This window comes from Vipera ursinii, assembly GCF_947247035.1.
Source record: "Vipera ursinii genome assembly, chromosome: 6".
Classification (NCBI taxonomy): Eukaryota; Metazoa; Chordata; class Lepidosauria; order Squamata; family Viperidae; genus Vipera; species Vipera ursinii.
The window spans coordinates 81,550,292-81,571,374 of NC_139515.1; the positions used below are offsets into that span (position 1 = coordinate 81,550,292).

Genomic DNA, 21,083 nt, shown 5'->3' on the forward strand with positions numbered 1-21,083 from the left:
AAAAGCATTTTTGTTGTTGTTGTTTTGGTTTCCTTTCCTCCCAATTTTGTATATCCTATATTTTATAATCATCTAAATTTCAATGCATTTTTCTTGTTGGACAGCTGAAGCACAACAACGGAGGAAACGTGAAACTCAGAATGTCTTTATTTTGATTCAAAACAGACCCCGTTTGGTACAGTGATTAAGGTGCTGGCCTAGAAACCAGGAGACTGTGAGTTCTAGTCCTACCTTAGGCATACAAGCTGGCTGGGTGACTTTCAGCCAGTCCCTTTCTCTCAGCCCAACCCATCTGACAAGTTTATTGTTTCTGGGGAAAATAGAAGGGATATCATGGAAGTTTCCAATAAAATAATAAAGGTGGGATAAAAATCTAATAAATAAAAGTGAGCTAGCCAACGTTCTGTCCCATCACTGCTCATTTACTAACAGTCGTTAGGAATTCCAAGGTTCTTAACATGGCATTCCCATAATTGATAATAATCACTGGGAGTCCTATCAACTAGTACAGGGGTCTTCAGACCTGGCCCTTTGATGACTTGTGGACTTCAACTCCCAGAATTCCTCAGCCAGGCACGCTGGCTGAGGAATTCTGGGAGTTGAAGTCCACTAGTCATGAAAGGGCCAAGTTTGAAGACCCTTGAACTAGTAGATAAATTCCTTAATGCCATTTTGAAAATCGCCCCGTGTAGCTTTGCCCACCATTGTACGAGGTTGTCTATTCGGAAGCTACCTTTGTTTCGAGAAGATGCAAGTATATCTCTAAGACAGTAGAGATACAGCTGGTGTCAATTGGACCAGGGTCTTTTGATATCCTTAAATCAGGTTACTGTTGCTTTAGCCACAAGTTTCAAAGAAGTCTTCTGTTTCTTTATCAGCGCTCAAGGGTGAGCATTTAGCCTAGCCATAGGAGGAAGGCTTTGTCCTGAACCTTGCTTACAATAGCTTTAAAAGCAAAATGGTGCCTGTAGCATCCGTAGTCTATTGTTAATCCACAATAAGTTTCTTTTACTGCATTCCTGCTTTGTGAAGGTTTGTTAGCTTTTAATAACTGACAATCTTCCACGGCAAATACTGTGATATGTTTGGCCTGTTTTTTCTCAAGGTTTTTTTTTTTTGAAGCAACACCAGAAAGACAATAAATAAATAAATAAATAAATAAATAAATAAATAAATAAATAAACAAATAAACAAACAAATAAATAAACAAATAAATAAACAAATAAATAAACAAATAAACAAATAAATAACAAATAAATAAATAAAATAGCAATGTTTATATTACTTATTCAAGGTTGCTAAAAAGGTTTTGTTCAATTCTCAATGCCACTTTCAGTAGGAGTGCCCACATTTACTTGTTCTGCAGGCTGGATGGAACACTCCACATCTGGCTAACATCTGGCAACGGTGCTGTAGAAGAAGGACATCTCGTCAGTGCCAATATCGTGTTTTCCAGAAAACACTTAGATGAGCATTGTTGCCACAGTGTTGAACATTATTAGCATTTTATGATTTGGGAAAAGTTTCTTACTTTCCTATTGCCTTTAAAATGTTATCTTAATTGTTTTTTATGGTGGACATTTTATTGCATTATTGGTTTGATTTATATCCTGCCTTCTCTCTTGGAATTCCTTCCATCCATTTTTCTTCATAAGAACGTGAAATAGATGTTAGATCGAGGTAGAAAGATTTAAAAAAGAAATAGTTAGGTTTCTAGATGTAATTACATTTGGAATAAAGCTGTCGCTAAGCACATTGATTTGTGCTTTAAGTTGTAAGCCGCCCTGAGTCTTCGGAGAAGGGCGGGATATAAATGGGATTAAAAAAAAAAGAAATCAATTTAACTTATTTGTTTAAGTGCTTTAGTCACAATGGGCTTTAGTCACAAAAATCTGGGGTCCTCATTTTACCGACCATGGAAGGATGGAAAGCTGAGTCAACCTTGAGCGGGTTAGGATTGAACTCCTGGCAGTTGGCAGAATTAGCCTGCAATACTGCTTTCTAACCACTGTGCCACCACTTAGAAACTGTTCAAATTTACAACCAACCCAAAAAATGGGATTATGATTTTTGACCTGGATTCTAACTTCTGATGGTTCCCCCCACGATCACTTGACTGAACTTCAGGAACTTGGCAACCAGACCGCATTTACAGGTGTTTGCAGATGTGGTCACCTGACCACATTTTATGACGGTTTTGCCAAGAAACTGACACTTCTGATTTTTGGCAAAACTGCACCCATAGCAAACCCATTGGCTTAACGACCACTGAATTTGCTTAACAACAGCGGTGTCTGATTAGTGTCCATCACAACAAAAGGTAATAAAATTGTCTTGGTCACATGATTGGCCCAATTTATGACCATCTCCAGAATTTCATTTAGATTTCCTTGTTGCTCTTATCTGGAGCCAAGATTTTGTCATTGCCCATTAGGTGACCATAGAGTTGAGTGGGGAAAAGAGAAATAGCGACAACCTGCAGAAATAGACAGAATTTGGACTGGTAATGGATACCAAGAACGTACAACATACAATTCTAGCGTAGAGCAACCATCTTATGCACACCCTCTCCATCATGAACGATGTAAAGACTTGGCATTTTCCATGTTGGGAGTCAACAGGTTGTAATTGTGAAATTTGCAAGTAGCAGGAGGGAGGGGATTCAAATGCACTAAGATGACATATGTTATTCTTAAGTCATGGTGTCACAATGGCTGCTTAGCTCAATTTCTTGAAACTATTCCAGTTTCTTCTAACATGATCAATATATTTTAGGGTGCTGAGGATGCTACTGTGATCAAAGCCTTGGGAGAATTAGATATGGAAATATTTCCTAAGCTATTCATCAATCAGCTTCATACATTTCCCTTTGGATAACAAGCCACGTTTGAGGATTGTGCGAGGATTGTTTAACAGTCTTGTTCCTGGCTTTTGACTGCCATTTAGCATGGGGATGTCAGTCTGAAAAACAAACAAACTAGGAAAACCAAATTAGACAGTTTAATCAACAATTTGTTGCCTGCGTCTCTCTCTCTCTCTCTCTCTCTCTTTTTTATTGTTCTGCCTTGTCTTCCTGGAAACGAAATTTACCAGCTGCTAATAATGTGCGGTCTCTAAACCAGACAGTTCCTTTGAAAAGTTAACATGTAACTCCTTTCCAGTTTCCAAGCAGGGGTTAAGACAAATGCTGGCTCAAATTAGACCTGAGCACAGAAGTGGGGGATAGCGGTTAATGTTGTAAGATAAAGATAGTCACTGTGGCCATTGTTATTTAGATGGAACATACTGGAGCACTTATATTTTACTGCACTCCATTTTCTATCTGAATGCGGCACTAATCGCAGGATTGAAAGCTATTATACTGTGAACCTTTCTAACTGCTGACTAGAATATACAATCACATTGTTTGGAAGCCAGTTGAATGTCCTGTGGGTTGTATTAGGTTTTGTACTTTATAATTGCACGAAAAATAAAAAAAAAAGTTTCATGGGAAAAGCAAGGACAGAGTGAAAGCATTATCAATAATGAAACTGTACGGATAAAGTATATAAAATCATAAACGCATAGCTTTTAAGTAAGCCAATGTTACTCATGTTACTTGGCCGCTTTAAGACGGGTGGACTTCCAACTCTCAGAATCCCCAGCCTTCAACTGCTAGTATTCCCCAGACTATCTTAAAGGTAAAGGTAAAGGTTCCCCCGCACATGCGTGCTAGTCGTTTTCGACTCTAGGGGCCGGTGCTCATCTCCGTTTCAAAGCCGAAGAGCCAGCGCTTGTCCGAGGGCGTCTCCGTGGTCATGTGGCCGGCATGACTAGACGCCAAAGGCGCACGGAACACTATTACCTTCCCACCGTAGTGGTCCCTATTTTTCTACTTGCATTTTTTACGTGCTTTCGAACTGCTAGGTTGGCAGAAGCTGGGACGAGTAACAGGTGCTCACCCTGTTACACGGCACTCGGGATTCGACCTGCCAAACTGCCGACCTTCTGATCGACAAGCTCAGCGTCCTAACCCACTGAGCCACCACGTCCCCCTCAGACTATCTTCCGGCTGGGTAATTCTGGGAGTTGAAGTCCTAACATCCTAGAGTTGCCAAGGTTGAGGAAACAGTAAAGTAAGCAATGTACACTTTCTGGATTGCTTATTATCTCTAGTTCACTTGCTCCAACATCAAGAATCTAATCTTTTAGACTTTGTTGTAAAGAATGGTGGGATTCTTGGCTTTTTAAAGGAGAATATTTGTAGCTCAGGGTTGAAATGAGGGGTCCTTGGTGCTCTCTGTGCTTGCTTGTTTTCTTGCAGACGTTTCATTACCCAACTAGGCAACATCATCAGTGCTAGTAAGGAGTGCGGTTTGCTGTCAGTTTATATTTTGGTGTGTTGGCTATCTGTGTGGGTGGATGGGGGCAATTTTAGAGATTCTTATGGCTCTTTGGCAGTTTCTTGATCGGGGTGTTGTTTACTTGATTGTTGGTCTGAACTTCAGAGTTTGCCCCCTCATCTGCAGCTGCAGCCATGTCTTTTCCCACCTTTGGCTGGGAACAGAATCCAGGAATAGACCCGGCAACTCGAAAGTTGCAAACAGGGCCACACTTTCACCTTCACGCCTTCGGAAACTCCCTTTTCAAATACAATTCAAAGCACTGCCCAGCCAGTTTTTACTATTCTGAGCTCTTTGTGAATTATTATTATTATTATTACAACGGCTACACTTATTATTTGTTTGTGATGAGTTTGTGTTACAAGGGAGAGGGGTTTGGGGGAAAAAAAAATCTTGCCACAGCATGCCTTGCCACAGCATGCTTACCACCACACTATGTTTAAACACATTGTAAAGTGGATGTAATTGTAAACACACCGAGGGATATAATTACATGTAGCAGATTTAGCCACTAATTCTTTGCCTTGTTTTTTTCCCTCCTCTCCCCCCCCCCCCGCCCTGTGCATTTTATCAACATAATTATATTTTTTTGACTGCAGGCTAACACCCTGAAATTGACAAGCATCCATTATGAGCAGAAACTTGTTCTCTAAATTGAAAAACAATACATGCCAGGTTTCTGCCTTTCCCATTGTCATATGGAACAGCTTTGTTCAGAAAGAGGAAAAGCTAATGATTTTGAAACAGCGGGTGACAAAACGCATTCTTCTTCTTCTTCTTTTTTTTTAACCATGCTTTCCCCTGTTATCAGTATGTTGATGAAGTCATTATGAACTGGGGTCTGAGATGGGATCACACTTATTTTTAGCAGATAGACTTTTAATGAGTTCTATTGTGTGATCAGTCAGGCTGATTCCTTTTATTATTATTTTTCCCCCTTCTCTTTCTCTTCATTCAGAAACCCCCAGTATTGAAAAACTACTATCAAAAGATTGGAAAGACAAGCTCCTTGCCATGGGATCAGGGAACTTTGGAGAAATAAAAGGTAAAGCTTATTTCTATTCACAAAAGACTAGAATGCAAGAAAAAGGAAAAAAAAAAGATATGGCAGCACAAATCCTTGGTTTGCCACCATTCCTCTGGGGACCGTTTGAAGTTACAACGGCACAGGAAAAAGTGACTTATGACCAGTTTTCACACTTACGACTTGCATCCCAACGGTCGTTGGTGATCAGAATTGAGGCGCTTGGCAACTGGCATGGGTTTATGACCTTTGCCCTGTCCCTGGGTCACGCGATCACCATTTATAAACTTCCCAAAAGGCAAAGTCAAACTCTTGTACCTTTGTCTCAGCAGTTGTATAAATAGGATAAATGAGCAAATATAGGCCCGTTTCTCCATCCCTCTGCTGTCTGGCATGTTACTTAGATCACCGGGGCTTTGCTTCAGAATTTGATCCCAGGATTAGAAGTTAGGGAGTACAGGAAATTTATTTGGTCAAGATCGCAAAGCACTTTCCTGCACCTCAAAATTAGCTTCTCCTTCTCTTTGGAAGGAGGCTTGTCCAAGGGGACAACACTTACGTCATGATGGATGCAATTTTATACACACACACACACACACACTGTATTTTTTTTTAAAAAAACCAACAACCATAAATCAAACTTTTTACTAAAAAGATTCTGATAGATTGCTACTTTAAAACCAGGAACATTGGGATCAAATTTGTGGGCCACCAATGAAAATAAAGAAATATAAATGTATTAGTCAATCAAGATTGAAAAGTTGCCTTTTCGGGCATTTGCCCAGGTTCATACCCTAACATAGGGCCAACTTACAGCCCTCAAGATCTCCCTCCCCACTGTTTTACCCTGTTAGTTTCTTTTAAGCAAAGGAGCATTAATGACAGCAATGAGAAGACATTGCAACCTCCTCTTGCATGGTGCTTTACAGCTGTAATTACCATAAATCACTCTTTAAGTAATTGGCATAGCTGATCTAATGTAGGGGAAAAGCTGTGAGAAGTGGACTAGAAAATCTGAGATGAGTTGCCTCTTACAGATAAAACAGTTGTCTGTTTGTAGCCTGATTTTCTTAATTTGGTAGCCGAAGGCTGAATCAAAGAGGTAGTCAAGAAGAAGAAATCAAGAGTCCATCTTAAGAGTCCTGCTGCAAGGATCTAGTGGTTTCACAAGGGAAATTCATGAGATTCTCAAGAAGAATCTCAACTGCAAACGACAATGAAGGTGGCCAAAGGGCAAGTATAACTTTGCAAAGCAGAGCTTCTCCCCCAGACGATGCCTTATTCCTATCCTGGCAAAATTCTAATGCTGTCGATTCCTAAACCCAGCTACTCCGTATATTTTTTATTCAGTTGCTTCCACTCTTTTGGATCTGGGGAAAAAAAAAACAGATTCCAGCAAAGCGTCATCTCTAGTTGTGTTCTCTTTGGGCAAAACAATCAAACCAGGCTCTTTCCCGGAAAGTTGGCTGAGATGTCATTGTCTCTTGTAAGTCCTGTTTTTTAAAAGAGAGGCCAGATCTTCCTCTTTGGAGAATTCATCATAGACAGACACAACACTCTGGCTAAACTTTTCCCAGTGGAGGTCAATGTGGTTTTTAACTGAAAAAAGAGAGGTAAAATTGTGGGGAAAGGTGAGCAGAAGCAGAAGACGTGTAGAAGAAGACCTACCAGAGGCCTTGTTTCCCCTGGAGTCGATTCTTATGGCCTTCAGAAGTTCCATAAAGGAGAATAGGTGTAGCTCAGGGTTGAAATGAGGGATCCTTGGTGCTCTCTGAGCTTGGTTGTTTTCTTGCAGACATTCATTACCCAAACTAGCTTAACCCACATGTATTAGAGGTGTACTTGCTTCACGAACAGAAGGTCATTATTAAAGGTTGTTCAGCTCTTCCATTTAATTAATTGGTTCATATATTTACCCTCCCCATGCCACTTTGGATAAATAGGGCATCAGACATATTTGGGTGTGTGTGTGTATGTGTGTCAAAATCTGCAAGTTGACAGATACAGCATCAAGATAAAAGCCTCTCCACCCGGCTTTGTACATCGTGCCTGGACTCGACTCATGAAAATTTCATTGAACTTCTCTTTACTTTTGAGAAGAAAAAAAAAAGAAAAGAAAAGAATGAAGGCAGCCTGTCATTTCATAGAGAAAAATACAACTTTTCTGTATGCCTCTGATGTGCACATTGATTGGTTGGTACTCTCGATTCCCGTCTGCCTCGTAAGATGCTCCTAGGATGCTCCGTGAGATACCTCCAGAAAGAAGAGAAGGAGAGAAAGACAGACTCCGAGCTTGTCTGTGCAAGCATTTTAAGATTCTCTACAGGTAGTCCTTGACTTACGACCACAATTGAGCCCAAAATTTCTGTTGCTAAGCGGGACAGTTGTCCAGTGAGTTTTGTTCCATTTTACAGTCTTTCTTGCTACAGTTGGTAAGTGAACCACTGCAGTTGTTAAGTTACTAACACGGTTGCTAAGCGAGTCTGGCTTCCCCAATGATTTTGCTTGCCAGAAGGTCGCGAAAGCGGATCACGCGACCCCTGGGGACACCAGAACTGTCATGAATACATGCCAGTTGCCAAGCATCTGAATTTTGGTCATGTGACTGTTTGGGGATGCTGCAAGTGACGTAAGTGTGAAAGCTGATCACTGATCAAGCTTTTTCCAGTCCTGTTGTAACTTCAAAAGGTCACTAAATGAAATGTCGTAAGTCGAGGACTTCCTGGACCTAAAACTACTCCTTGGTTAGAACATTGATATCCGTTTATTTGGTTTGCATTTTATTTCATTTGCCCTTCCCAAATCATGCCTTACATTAGGAAAAAGAAGCCTTGGTAAAAGTACAATGAAGGAAACGAAACAAAAGAAAGATTCCTGATGCCTTTTTTTTTTGAGTCGACAGAGTGTTCACATAATTTCTTAGCTGGTAGATATTATTCTTTCCATCTCAGATTCTCCCCATAGTGAGATAGGGTGATAGGCTAGTGCAGTGGTGGGGAATTAAGGCCCTTTTATGATCCGTGAACTTCAACTCCCAGAATTCCTGAGCCAGCATGGAACCGGACCCTGGAACACGACAACCGTCATAAATATGAAACGTTTGCCCAGCATCCGAATTTTGATCATGTGACCATGGGATGCTGCAACAGTCATAAGTGTGAAAAAAGGTCATACGTCCCTTTTTTCAGTGTTGTTGTAACTGCAAACATTCACTAAATGAATGGTTGTAAGTCCAGGACTACATGTAGATGAGAAATTCCTATTAACCCTGTTACATAAGCTAATAGATTGTACATCCTTGGAGGCATCTGGCTTGTTTTCTTCTTATCTTGTGTGAGTGATGTGAATTTGGCGAAATATATTGCACGGATGCTGCCAAGAGAAATTCTGAAATTTTATTTATTCATTCATTTATTTATTACAAGACTGCTTTATCAGTGAGAACAGTGGCACATAAATTTAACAAATAAATAAAATAACATTTAGATAGCTGCCCATCTTGTAACAAATTCTGGGCGACTCCTATCAAAAAAATCAAAACAAAAAAATAAATAAAATAAAAACCCATATTAAAACTATAAAAAGCTACCCTGTGTTTTGGTATTAGATTGGAAAGTATCATTTTGTATTTGTATAATTATTGATATGATATATATATATATATATGTTTGGAGTTTTCTTATATGAGGTAAAGTTCGGTAGTTTAAATAGTTTAGGATTGTTTGCGTAAGTTAGATTATGATTGTATTTTTATACCCTGTATTTTGCTTTGGGAAGCGGGGGGGGAGGGGTAAGGGAGGGAGGGGTGGGGGAGGGTGGGGGAGGGGGAAGAGGGTGGGGGGGAGGGGGTTGGGAGGGTTTTTTTTTGGTTTGCTAAAGATAAAATGTATTGTAAACCTTTTTAATAATAAAAAAACTATAAAAAGCCACTGCAAGTAAAAACAAAAACAGGGTTGCAGAGTGTGTGCAATGCACATTTTTAAAAAAAACAACAACAGGTGGAATTTCCACTCCGTGTTAAGGGACTGCATTCTCACTTGCATGAAAGCCATGTGTTTAGCTCCCAGTAGTTGTGGTTTCACCGATACATTTTACCAGTTAATAGAAACGATCACAAACGCATTACAAAACAAAAAGAACGTATTAAAAAACAACAACCCCCTTTTACAGTTTATCTGGTCTCCATGCTGAGCATCAGGCAGTCCCATCCTATCCCAATCATAGTATCAACTCTAAATGTGCAAGACTGCCAACTTGATTGCTTACGAAAGGGGGGGGAGAACCCTAATATCTATGGTGAAATATCTATTGGAATGCTCTTCTTCCAATACCAGCTTTGGATCTCTGTGTGAAGAAGCTGAACCGGAAAATCACTGTAAACATCATCTGTGCTGAATTTCACAAATTCATGAAGTGAGAATCCTTAATCAAGAACATATTCCAAGTGTATTAGAGAAGCCCTGGAATTTCAAATATACAAGGCATCAAAACTAACTTGATATGTTTGTATATCTTCCTGTCAATATATGTACACATTTGGGATGAATTCAGAGCCTTGTTTCCTTCAGAAGAGCAAAGTCAACGAAGCCAGCTCTGGTTTATGTTGTGTCACTAATAATGGGCACCTTATGCTGCTCGTGGGTTGTGTCTCCTTTGACAAATGGAGCACGGCCAGCATTTTTTTGTGACAATTATTGTAAGAAGTGTAAGAAAGGCTAACCTGTTTGTAGCAAGCAGCACAAATGTATTAAGAGTCTAGAGGTGACTCTGAAGTTGTGGCTTCAAAATTCTCCTTCTCTGGAAGTTCAGTTGGTTTGGTCATTTTGAAACACAGGTAGTCCTCAACGTACGACCACAATTAAGCCCAAAATTTCTGTTGCTAAGTGAGGCAATTTTTAAGCAGGTTTTGCCCCATTTTATGACCTTTCTCACCACCGTTGTTAAGTGATGTTAGGTTAGTAACAGTGTTGTTAAGTGAATCTGGCTTCCTCCATTGACTTTGCTTGTCAGAAGATTGAAAAAGCTGATCACATGACCCCGCCATAAATAGGAACCATCATAAATATGAACCAGAGGCCAAGAATCTCAATTTTGATCATGTGGCCGTGCGGATGCTTCAACGGTTATAATAAATGTGAAAAACGGTCATGTCACTTTTTTCAATGTCGCGGAAACTTTGAAAAGTCACTAAACAAAATGTTGTAAGTCGAGGAGTGCCTGTTACCAAAAAGCTAGACTTAATATACTGTTGGTTCAAGTTTGTATATGGCTTTTGGACCGAGCTGAAATCAAGTGATGTTCACCAATGTTTTCAGGGCCAGAGAAACAGAAGCCCACAACTGTTCTGCTAACTCTGTGTAGCCAAGAAATTAAAAGACGCTTGCTCCTTGGGAGGAAAGCCATGGCAAATCTAGACAGCACACTAAAAAGCAGAGACATCACCCTGTCAACAAAAGTGCGTATAGTCAAGGCTATGGTCTTCCCAGTTGCAATGTATGGCAGTGAAAGCTGGACCATAAGAAAGGCTGAGCGCCAAAGAATTGAGGCCTTTGAATTGTGGTGCTGGAGAAGACTCCTGCGAGTCCCTTGGACTGCAAGGCGATCAAACCAGTCAGTCCTAGAGGAGATCAACCCTGACTGCTCTTTAGAAGGCCAGATCCTGAAGCTAAAACTCAAATACTTTGGCCACCTAATGAGAAGGAAGGACTCACTGGAGAAGAGCCTAATGCTGGGAAAGGTTGAGGGCAAGAGAAGAAGGGGACGACAGAGAATGAGGTGGCTGGATGGAGTCACTGAAGCAGTAGGCATGAGCCTAAATGGACTCCAGAATATGGTAGAGGACAGGAAGGCCTGGAGGAACGTTGTCCATAGGGTCGCGATGGGTCGGACACGACTTCGCAACTAACAACAAAAACTCTGTGTAATGTGTAGTTTGTTTCTTGCCTTACCTTTTCACGTAGGTGCTAGTTAGCAAGAAATGCTAACCATCTCATCCAATTGTGATCAGTTTTGCCTTGGACAAAACTCACCATTCCCTAACTCCAGGTTTAAAAGAACACAGTGCAAGCAGAAATTCTGGTTTTAACATGCCTAAACATCACCTATTAAATCCCTGTTAGTTTAAAATCAATGTGTGCTTGGAAGGTGTGGCTCAAAGCATCAGCAATGGATATTTAGATCAAACTCTCTCTCATATATGACAGAATTTACTTTGCCCTAAACTAAAGACAGGCTATATGGATTTTCTTCCAATTTTTTTTTAAAAAACCCGGCTCTTATAACTGCCAATAATGGATTAAGAGAAATAATCTGTTCAGTGACACTATAGCTCATCAGTGTCTATGAATTAAAGACACATGTTACATAGATTCTATGTATGGATTTAAAAGGATAATCTGTTAGGTGCAGAATGTTGAGATAAATAGTCTAGACAGAATCTGTCTACATATGGGCTGGAATGGATAATTCGATTTAAGTAATACCAAACAAGTTGGAAGACCAGGAAACTAGGTATGATTGGGGGCTAGGGCGAGGGGGCTCTTCTCCATTTAGAAAGAGTAATCAATTATGTGATACGTAAGATCCTGTCATCTGGAAGCTGGAATCAAAAGTCTGAAGGGTTTGGCATGATCCGCTTTTGAGGGAGGAGAAACAGAAGTAAGGAAGCTGATCAGTAGGATAACGTTTAAATTTTAAACCTTTTTAGCTAATGCAGTTCAAATTTATTTTATTTATTTATTTATTTATTTAATTTATTAGATTTATTTAATTTATTAGATTTATATACCGCCCTTCTCCCATAGGACTCAGGGCGGTTCACAAGGTTTTTAAAAACAATACAACAAATTACAAAACTTAAAATCAATTAAAAAGATTATATTGACCTTGAAATAAAATCCCAATTAAAATACAATTAAAATCCCAATTAATATTCTAAATGCTTTAGAAGCAGCAACTCTTTTGCAGACATGGAACTATTTAATGTTTCTTGCAGTCAGATGGATTCAGAACTACCAGGCCTCCTTTGATTGTTATCCTTGTTCTTTTTTGTTTAAAACACCTTTAAACCAAGGGTATCCAACCTTGGCAACTTTAAGGCCCGTGGACTTCAACTCCCAGAATTCCCCAATCAGCATAAGTCCACAGGTCTTAAAGTTGCCAAGGTTGGATAACCCCTACCTTAAACAAAAGAGCTAAGATCTATGTGAGTGTTAGTCATTCCTTCACATGTCTTCAGGGATTGTTGAAATCCATGTGCTTTCTCTTCTCTTGGTTTCCTTTTTTGCAACTTTGGACCCGGTAGTAAAGGATGTTTACTGTCAAAAGGTTAAAAGAGGTCAAGAGAGTAAGGACGACACGGAGGGAATCTTTTCTTCAAGGAGATCCAAAAGATCTTAGTGCAGACATGTCAAACACAAGGCCCGGGGGCCGGATGTGGCCCACGAAGTGGTTTTATGCGGCCCGTGAAGCCATCCTGGAAAGAAGTGAGGGAACGGCCCCCACTGCCTCGACCCTGGCCCAGAGACCCTCCTTCTGCCAGAGACCCTCAGATCTGTCCCACTCCTGCCCAGGCCCCCATAGGCACCCTTGATGCGAACGATGTAGAGCTGGCCACACCCACCCAGTAGGCCATACGCACTCTAGCCACGCCCACCCAGTAGGCCACGCCCACCCTGGCTATACTCACCCGGCCCCTTGAGGGCAACCGCAATGCTGATGCGGCCCTCAATGAAATTGAGTTTGACACCCCTGTCTTAGTGATAGACCAAAATATTATCTAGTATACTGTTATTAATACCTTCCGGACACAAAGCAAAACAGAACCGTGTGTAGGATTGAGCTCTAAGCTGTAAGGTGGCAGGCAATGCTGAGCAGAAATTCCTGATTCTGAATGGAGGAAACGTTACATCATCAGTACAACACCAATAATGTAGCTTAGTTTGGTAATGAAACATCTACGAGAAAGCCACCAAGCTCAGAGAGCACCAAGGATCCCATTGCGATGTGCAGGGCTTTTTTTGTCATAGAACGCTCAGAACGGAGTTCCGGCACCTTTTTTTGGATGGAACCTTGTAGGGTAGGCAAGGCGGGCTGTATGACATGTGTGAGTTTCGGCACCTTTTTCTTTTACAAAAAAAGCACTGGCGACGTGTATAATAAAGTATATAATTTGCACAATGGTGTCATGCCATGTGTCATGGATTCTGTCAGGAATTTACCTCGAGAACAGCCAATGTATTTTATTTAGTCTGAACTAAATACGTTCACAAAGAACAGACCTAATCAAGACTGTGTTTCTTCTGAATCAGGAACAACATGCTTCCAAGTTCCAGTTGCAGGGAACAATGGTGGGACAGGTGTAGCTCTCCATGTTATGCTCACAAGCTCCCCAGACACATCTGGCTGGCCTTTTGAGAAGCACAGTGTTGAACTAAAGTGATCTTAGCCTGATCCAGTGATCTTAGCCTGATCCAGTGAGGTTATTCTTAAGTCTTCTAAGTTGATGACCTCCTTATGGATGGATACCTGTAAATAAAATTGCATGTCTCTTTATAGCTGTTGTGTTAGTCTGTCTTACACTGATATGAGTAGTCAATCAATGTATGTGTAGTTTAACGAAGAGAAGGGTGAGGGGTGACATGATAGCAGTGTTCCAATATCTCAGGGGCTGCCACAAAGAAGAGCCAGTCAAGCTATTCTCCAAAGCACCTGAAGGCAGGACAAGAAGCAACGGATGGAAACTAGTCAAGGAGAGAAGCAACCTAGAACTAAGAAGAAACTTCCTGACAGTGAGAACAATTAACCAGTGGAACAACCTGCCTCCAGAAGTGGTGAATGCTCCAACACTGGAAGTTTTTAAGAAGAGACTGGCCAGCCATTTGTCTGAAATGGTATAGGGTTTCCTGCCTGAGCAGGGGGTTGGACTAGATGACCTCCAAGGTCCCTTCCAACTACTACTACTTCTTCTTCTACTTCTTCTTCTTCTTCTTCTTCTTCTTCTTCTTCTTCTTCTTCTTCTTCTTCTTCTTCTTATTATTATTATTATTATTATTATTATTATTATTATTATTATTATTATTATTATTATTATTATTATTATTATTATTATTATTTTAATGTCCTTCAAACCACAAATACCTGGAGGAATATTGATGGATTGTTTGTGTCTCTCACTCTTCTCCTAGAATTATTTAGGCAGATTTGATTGGCAGGAGGAAGATTCTAGTTTTATTTCTCCTTGATATTCTTTTTGGCTCTGGTTTGCTTTTTATTGACTGAGACTTGGCTGTTCTCTGCCTTTTGTGATCCTTCCTTAACTCTTCCTAGTCTGACCTTTAACATAGTTCATTTTGGGCTCTGCATCCAGCCTGTCTATAGTTTTTCAGCTATTTCAATCCCGCCATTCATTCTTTCCATTCATACCTTCAACAATCGTAAAAGAAACAATGAAAAATGCTTTCATTTTTCCTCTCTGGTACTTGTCTGTCTGTGTCCCATCTTGTACTGGGTGAGTCATCTTCACTGCATGAATGGGTCTGCTACAGTACACAATAATTGATCTATTGTGTGTACTACAGATTATATCTTTAGTTCATAGTATATTATTTACATCAGTGGTTCTCCACTGTGGCTCCATGTACAAATGATAGGAGACATATTGCCAGCTTGGATATTCTTGGATTCCAGCCTTAGTGCAACCAGAGAGGATGAATCCGGCCCCGTTCAGTCATTTGCTTGAATGCATAGATTATTATTATTAATAATAATAACAACAACACCAACAACTCCATCAATGCTACAAAAAACTGCACTACTTGGAACATCCTACATTTTAAGGAGGTACCTGGTTGAATAATAATAATAATAATAATAATAATAATAATAATAATAATAATAATAATAATAATAATAATAATAATAATAAGATCATATAGTGGCCGTGACTAGGGGGGCTTTCGCCCAGGTTCGCCTGGTGCGCCAGTTGCGGCCCTATCTGGACCGGGATGCCCTGTGCACGGTCACTCATGCGCTCGTGACCTCTCGCCTTGACTACTGTAATGCTCTCTACATGGGGCTTCCCTTGAAGACCACTCGGAGGCTCCAACTGGTACAGAATGCGGCCGCGAGAGTTGTCTTGGGAGTTTCCCGGTACTCCCATGTTACACCTTTGCTCCGCGAGCTGCATTGGTTACCAGTTGTCTTCCGGGTGAGGTTCAAGGTCTTGGTTATGATCTTTAAGTCCCTACATGGCATGGGTCCGGGTTACCTCGGGGACCACCTGCTGCCGGCGTCAACTCCCCTCCGCCCTGTGCGTTCCCACAGAGAGGGCCTCCTCCGGGTGCCTCCAGTCAGGGAATGCCGACTGGCGGCCCCCAGGGGGAGAGCCTTCTCTGTGGGTGCCCCGGCTTTGTGGAACCAACTGCCGGTGGAGCTCCGGATGGCATCAGACCTCCGAACTTTCCGTCGTGGCCTGAAGACCCATTTATTTGAATTAGCTGGTCTGGCCTGACGGGGGATTTGGGTTTTAAATTGTTGTTAGAATAGTATTATTGTTCTTAACTGGGCATTGATTTAATCTTTTTTAACTTTTGTATTGTATTGTATTGTTATTTATATGCCCTGTGAACCGCCCTGAGTCCCTAGGGAGAAGGGCGGTATATAAATTAAATAAAACTGAAACTGAATAAAACTAATAATAATAATAATAATAGAGTTGGAAGGGACCATGGAGGTCTTCTAGTCCAACCCCCTGCTCAGGCAGGAAACCCTATACCATTTAAGACAAATGGTTGCCCGTCTCTTCTTAAAACCTTCAGTGATGGACCCTTCAAAACTTCTGGAGGCAGGTTATTCCACTAATACATTGTTCTGTCAGGAAATTTCTCCTTAGTTCTAGGTTGCTTCTCTCTTTGATTAGCTTCCATCCATTGCTTCTTGTCCTGCCTTCAGGTGCTTAGGAAAATAGTTTGACCCCCTCTTCTTTGTGGCAATCCCGCAGATATTGGAGGACTGCTATCATGTCCCCCCTCGTCCTTCTCTTCATTAAACTAGACATACCCAATTCCAGCAGCCATTCCTTATATGTTTTAGCCTCCAGTCCCCTAACTGAGACAGGACAAAATGGTTCCTGTCTCTAACTTCTATTTATTCAGGAGAGAAGTCATTTAGTGACCAGAATTGGGACTGGCACTCAATCATTAAGCAATATACTTTGAGAGGAAGCAACTAAATTTCATTTTGTTAATGTGTGCCATTGTGCCCACAGGAAAAAATGACAATAAAGGTTATCTAACCTAAATATAGGTACTTGAGTTGCCAAGCACCTGAATTGTGTTTCTCTAACCACAAGAATGCTGCAATAGTCATAACTTTGAATAGTTACTAAATGAATGGTATGTTACCTGTATAGTCACTTACAAGAGTTTTAAAAAACTGCAGTTTCCTAGAAAAAGCTTACTTTCTTAACACTGTTTAAAGACTTTATTTTTAAAACGGAGTAGGACACTTTCCGAATAGGTTCAACACACCTCTTTGCTTCATGACTGATAGCTTGTCGTTGAATCTTTTATGAAATCAAATCTTAACTCCCGTTTAATTTTATTTCGTTGCCTTGGAATCCCCGACTCAGAAATTGGAACTAGATTCTTGCCACCGTGAATTCTCAAATCTTGCATTAGAATCTGATCTTAATGGATGTGCTCCTAAAACTCTGAGCAGCTGATTGACTCTGGTCTTGTGGAAGTACGAGGCCAGCCCAAATTTTGAAGGTCTAGTGACTTCAGCATTTGCCTGAGCTAACCGTGCAGTATTTCTAAAGCTAAAATGGGTCTGTTGAGAAGGGAAATCCTTCAGAAAGGAAGCCATGGTAGTCCCATATAATAGGGAGATGGAACGTGTACTTTAATTCAGGAGGAGATAATTAAGGTAGTGTTTAACTCTCTTGCTGAAATTAGCACGATGTAATAGGTCTCTGTTTTGTTTGGATGCCATCCCTTCTTATTAAATCTGGCAATATTACAGAGATAACAAAAGCCTACGGTAATATTGTATAATTCAGCCTATCACCCAAATAGTGGAAGGTGATTTTGAGATATCCCTACAACCTGCAGTTACCGGGTGCCAGATTTTGCCCCATGCTGAGGAAATCTTTCTTTTCCTGTCTCTCTCTTTCTCTCTCCCCGTAATCTCCTCTTTCGAATCTGGCATGAGTTCTTTTCAAGAGTGGGGTGGAAATCGATCTGATGCCATTCTTGTTGAAATGGGAAATTATCTTGCGCCTTTCTCAGGCCTCGTTCTGTTTGACTTCCCTTTATTTTAGCTTACCGTCTGTTGTTTTTAGCCCTTTCTATACCATCCCTCCCGCTGTGCGTCTCCAGACAGTGTGCAGTATTAAAATGCATTTTAATATCGTTTGAAAGAAAACTTAACAGACAATTAAAAAAAAAGGAAAGTGCAGTAAAATTAAATATATATATCTGTCCATAAGTAGTGGCGTTGGACCCCTCCTGAGTTATCACAAGGGGAGTTGAGTGAACGTGTCTTTAAGACGGATCATTGCTGAAATGCATTTGCATTTACATTGAAATGTGCTGTGCATGTGCTTTAAACTAGAAGAAGGCTATTCCACAGAGCAGGGGTCATAAACAGCAGAGATTTATGCAGGAGAAGTCATTTTGTCAGGGATCCTGCTCCAAGTGCTTCAAGAGGTTATAAATATCTTTTACGAGGGGTCCTTGATGCTCTCTGAGCTTGGTTGTTTTCTTGCAGACATTTCATTACCCAAAGTCAGTAGCACTGATAATGTTACTTAGAAGGGTAATGAAACGTCTGCAAGAAAACAGTCAAGCTCAGAGAGCACCAAGTACCCCTCATTTCAACCTTGAGTTACAAATATTCTCCTTTATTGATATCTTTTATGCTTTGGAATTTCGTTTGTTTTAATGTTTGAAGGTTACGAGTTTCCCATAGTCACTGAGAGTTGGGTGGCATATAGGTTTGATTATGATGACGATAAAAGGGACGCGGTGGCTCAGTGGGTTAGGACACTGAGCATGTCGATCAGAAGGTCGGCAGTTTGGCGGGTTGAATCCCGAGTGCCGCGGAACAAAGTGAGCGCCTGTTACTCGTCCCAGCTTCTGCCAACCTAGCAGTTCGAAAGCACGTAAAAATGCAAGTAGAAAAATAGGGACCACGACGGTGGGAAGGTAACAGCGTTCCGTGCGCCTTTGGCGTCTAGTCACGCCGGCCACATGACCACGGAGACGTCCTCGGACAAGCGCTGGCTCTTCGGCTTTGAAATGGAGATGAGCACCGGCCCCTAGAGTCGTTTCCGACTAGCACGCATGTGTGGGGGAACCTTTACCTTTTTATGATGACGATAACCTGACATCAATCTTAACTCATAGTGATTTTATCCATGCGGTTTTCTTAGCAGCATTACGGAAAAAGCTTGATGATTTCTTTTCTTTGTTAGCAAAAAAAAAAAAGTCTAACAACTACCCAAGAGTTCTCAATCAGTCTCCCATCCAAATACTAACCAAGGCTCATCTTGCTTAGCTTGGCACTCAGCCAGAATTGACCAGCTGTTGCCACCTGCTTAAAACTTTTAACATGACCTGGTAGATAACCAGCAGCTAGTATTGCGCTGTGGGCATGGTGGATGGGCACACCATATGGCACAGAAGCATTTACAAGGCAGAGGAAGGTAGGGGAGATAATAAAGCATGTGTTGCAATCTCACAACCAAACCTTTTGATTTACACACTGGAGTCCGATGTTGAGACACAAGTTCAATGAACAGCCAGGATTTGCACCACAATGTGCTGTTGCATACATAATGTCATTTTTTCCCCCATTTCCATGATTTGTGTTATCTACCAGGTACTCTAGCTTTAGGCTAACCTATGTAACTGTTTGCAGACCAGGCAAAAAGGAAGATGGATGTACAAATTTATGAATAAACTAGCCCCAGAGAAGAAAGATCTGTAACCAAGTATGGAAGTCTACAAGACCTGCCTTCCTCAGAGATAAGCTTTGCAAAGCACATTTCCACTGTCAGCTAAGGCAACCCAGCAAACAAACACATATTTTACTTCAGGAGAAAATTCCACCACCGAGGAATCCTAAATATGTTTAGGATCCTTCAGTTTTTCATGTAGGCAGATGGAGAGAACAGAACATTTTCAGTCTCTCCACATTGTAAACTAGCAACCGTCTTCACTTGCAAAATAGTTTTTTTTATGCTGAAATAACAAAGTCTAAATGAAAAATAACATTGTTGAAATCTAGCAATGGGGGGTTCAGTGAGGAGTGAATACAGTTTATAAATATAGATGTATTTCATTGTTTTATTCTTAGCATCCGTTTTTCCCTTCATGGTTTTCCTGAGTATTTCTATAATGTGCAAATCAATCAATTAGAATAGATCTGGAAGGGACCTTGGAGGTCTTCTAGTCTAACCACTTACTCAAGCAGGAGACCCTATACTATTTCAGACAGGTGTCTGTCCAATCTTTTCTTAAAAACCTCCAGTGATGAAGCACCTACAACTTCTGAAGGAAAGGTGTTCCACTGGTTAATTATCCTCAATGTTAGGAAGTCTCTTCTTAATTCCAGGTTTTCTATCCTTGAGTAGTTTCCATCCATTGTTTCTTGTCTTGCCTTCTGGTGTTTTGGAAAATAAGCATCATAAACAATATGTTAGGGCAGGGTTCTGCAAACCTGGCAACTTTAAGACTTGTGGACTTCAACCTCCAGAATTCCTCAGCCAGCCAGAGGTCCACAAGTATTAAAGTTGCCAAGCTAAGAATGACTTTCTGCTTAGGAGTCATCTGTTTGAAGAAGAAACTGAAGCAAGATCTGAGTGAGGCCAAAGCTGAAGGTAGATGGAGATGTCTTATCTCCTTCCATGCCCTGTCTTTTTTTTTTCTGTCTAATTCTACTTCTTTTTATTGCCTTTTGGTTTCTTTCAAGCATTAGGGAAGAGATAGATAGATAGATAGATAGATAGATAGATAGATAGATAGATAGATAGATAGATAGATCTTACCAGGGACATTTAAATTAAGACAAGAGTCGCAAGCATGCACCATTCAGTTGGTTCAGATTGTCCACCTTTATGTTAGATTCTGCAATCTATTCCTGTTCATCTAGACTTCAATTATCATTGGAATTAAAGGTATTTAATATTAGACTCCTGAAAAAATTCTGACATTCAGTGCAGTTCAAAACGTCTATGGAGATTCTCAGTCATCCAGCTCATAGTTATCCCAAAGATAACGTCTTTTCTTTGAAGACGTTTCGCTTCTCATCCGAGAAGCTTCTTCAGCTCTGACTGGTTGGTGGGGAATTCCCACCATTCCTCACCACCCAGCCAGAGCTGAAGAAGCTTCTTGGATGGGAAGGGAAATGTCTTCAAAGAAAAACAAGAAAGTCCAGATACCTTGTGCAAAAGCATCTTTGGGACAGTGCAAAAAGATCTACGTATGCCTACAATAATTCCTTTCAGGGTGGAGAGAATCCAATTTGGAGATGGAGAAGGGACGCTGACCAGGTCTCTACATGTGGCCTTTGCAAAAGTTGTAGAACAGTATGTGTGTGAGTGTATTTGTGACCGTTGCAGTGTCCCGGGGTCATGTGATCATCTTCTGCGACTTTCTGACAAGCCAAGCCAAGGG

General features: G+C 40.8%; 1 protein-coding gene across 2 annotated transcripts in view; it reads left to right on the plus strand.

Moving 5' to 3' along the window:
- The window catches only part of SOX5 (SRY-box transcription factor 5), a gene marked incomplete at its 5' end in the record, with an annotated part of 496,539 nt that overhangs the window by 217,275 nt on the left and 258,181 nt on the right, over window positions 1-21,083 (plus strand). For both annotated transcript variants that reach the window (XM_083365302.1, XM_083365301.1), the window contains one exon: window positions 5,341-5,427. In XM_083365302.1, the coding sequence (XP_083221428.1) occupies window positions 5,341-5,427 (87 nt within the window). The remainder of the gene's footprint in view (window positions 1-5,340; window positions 5,428-21,083) is intronic.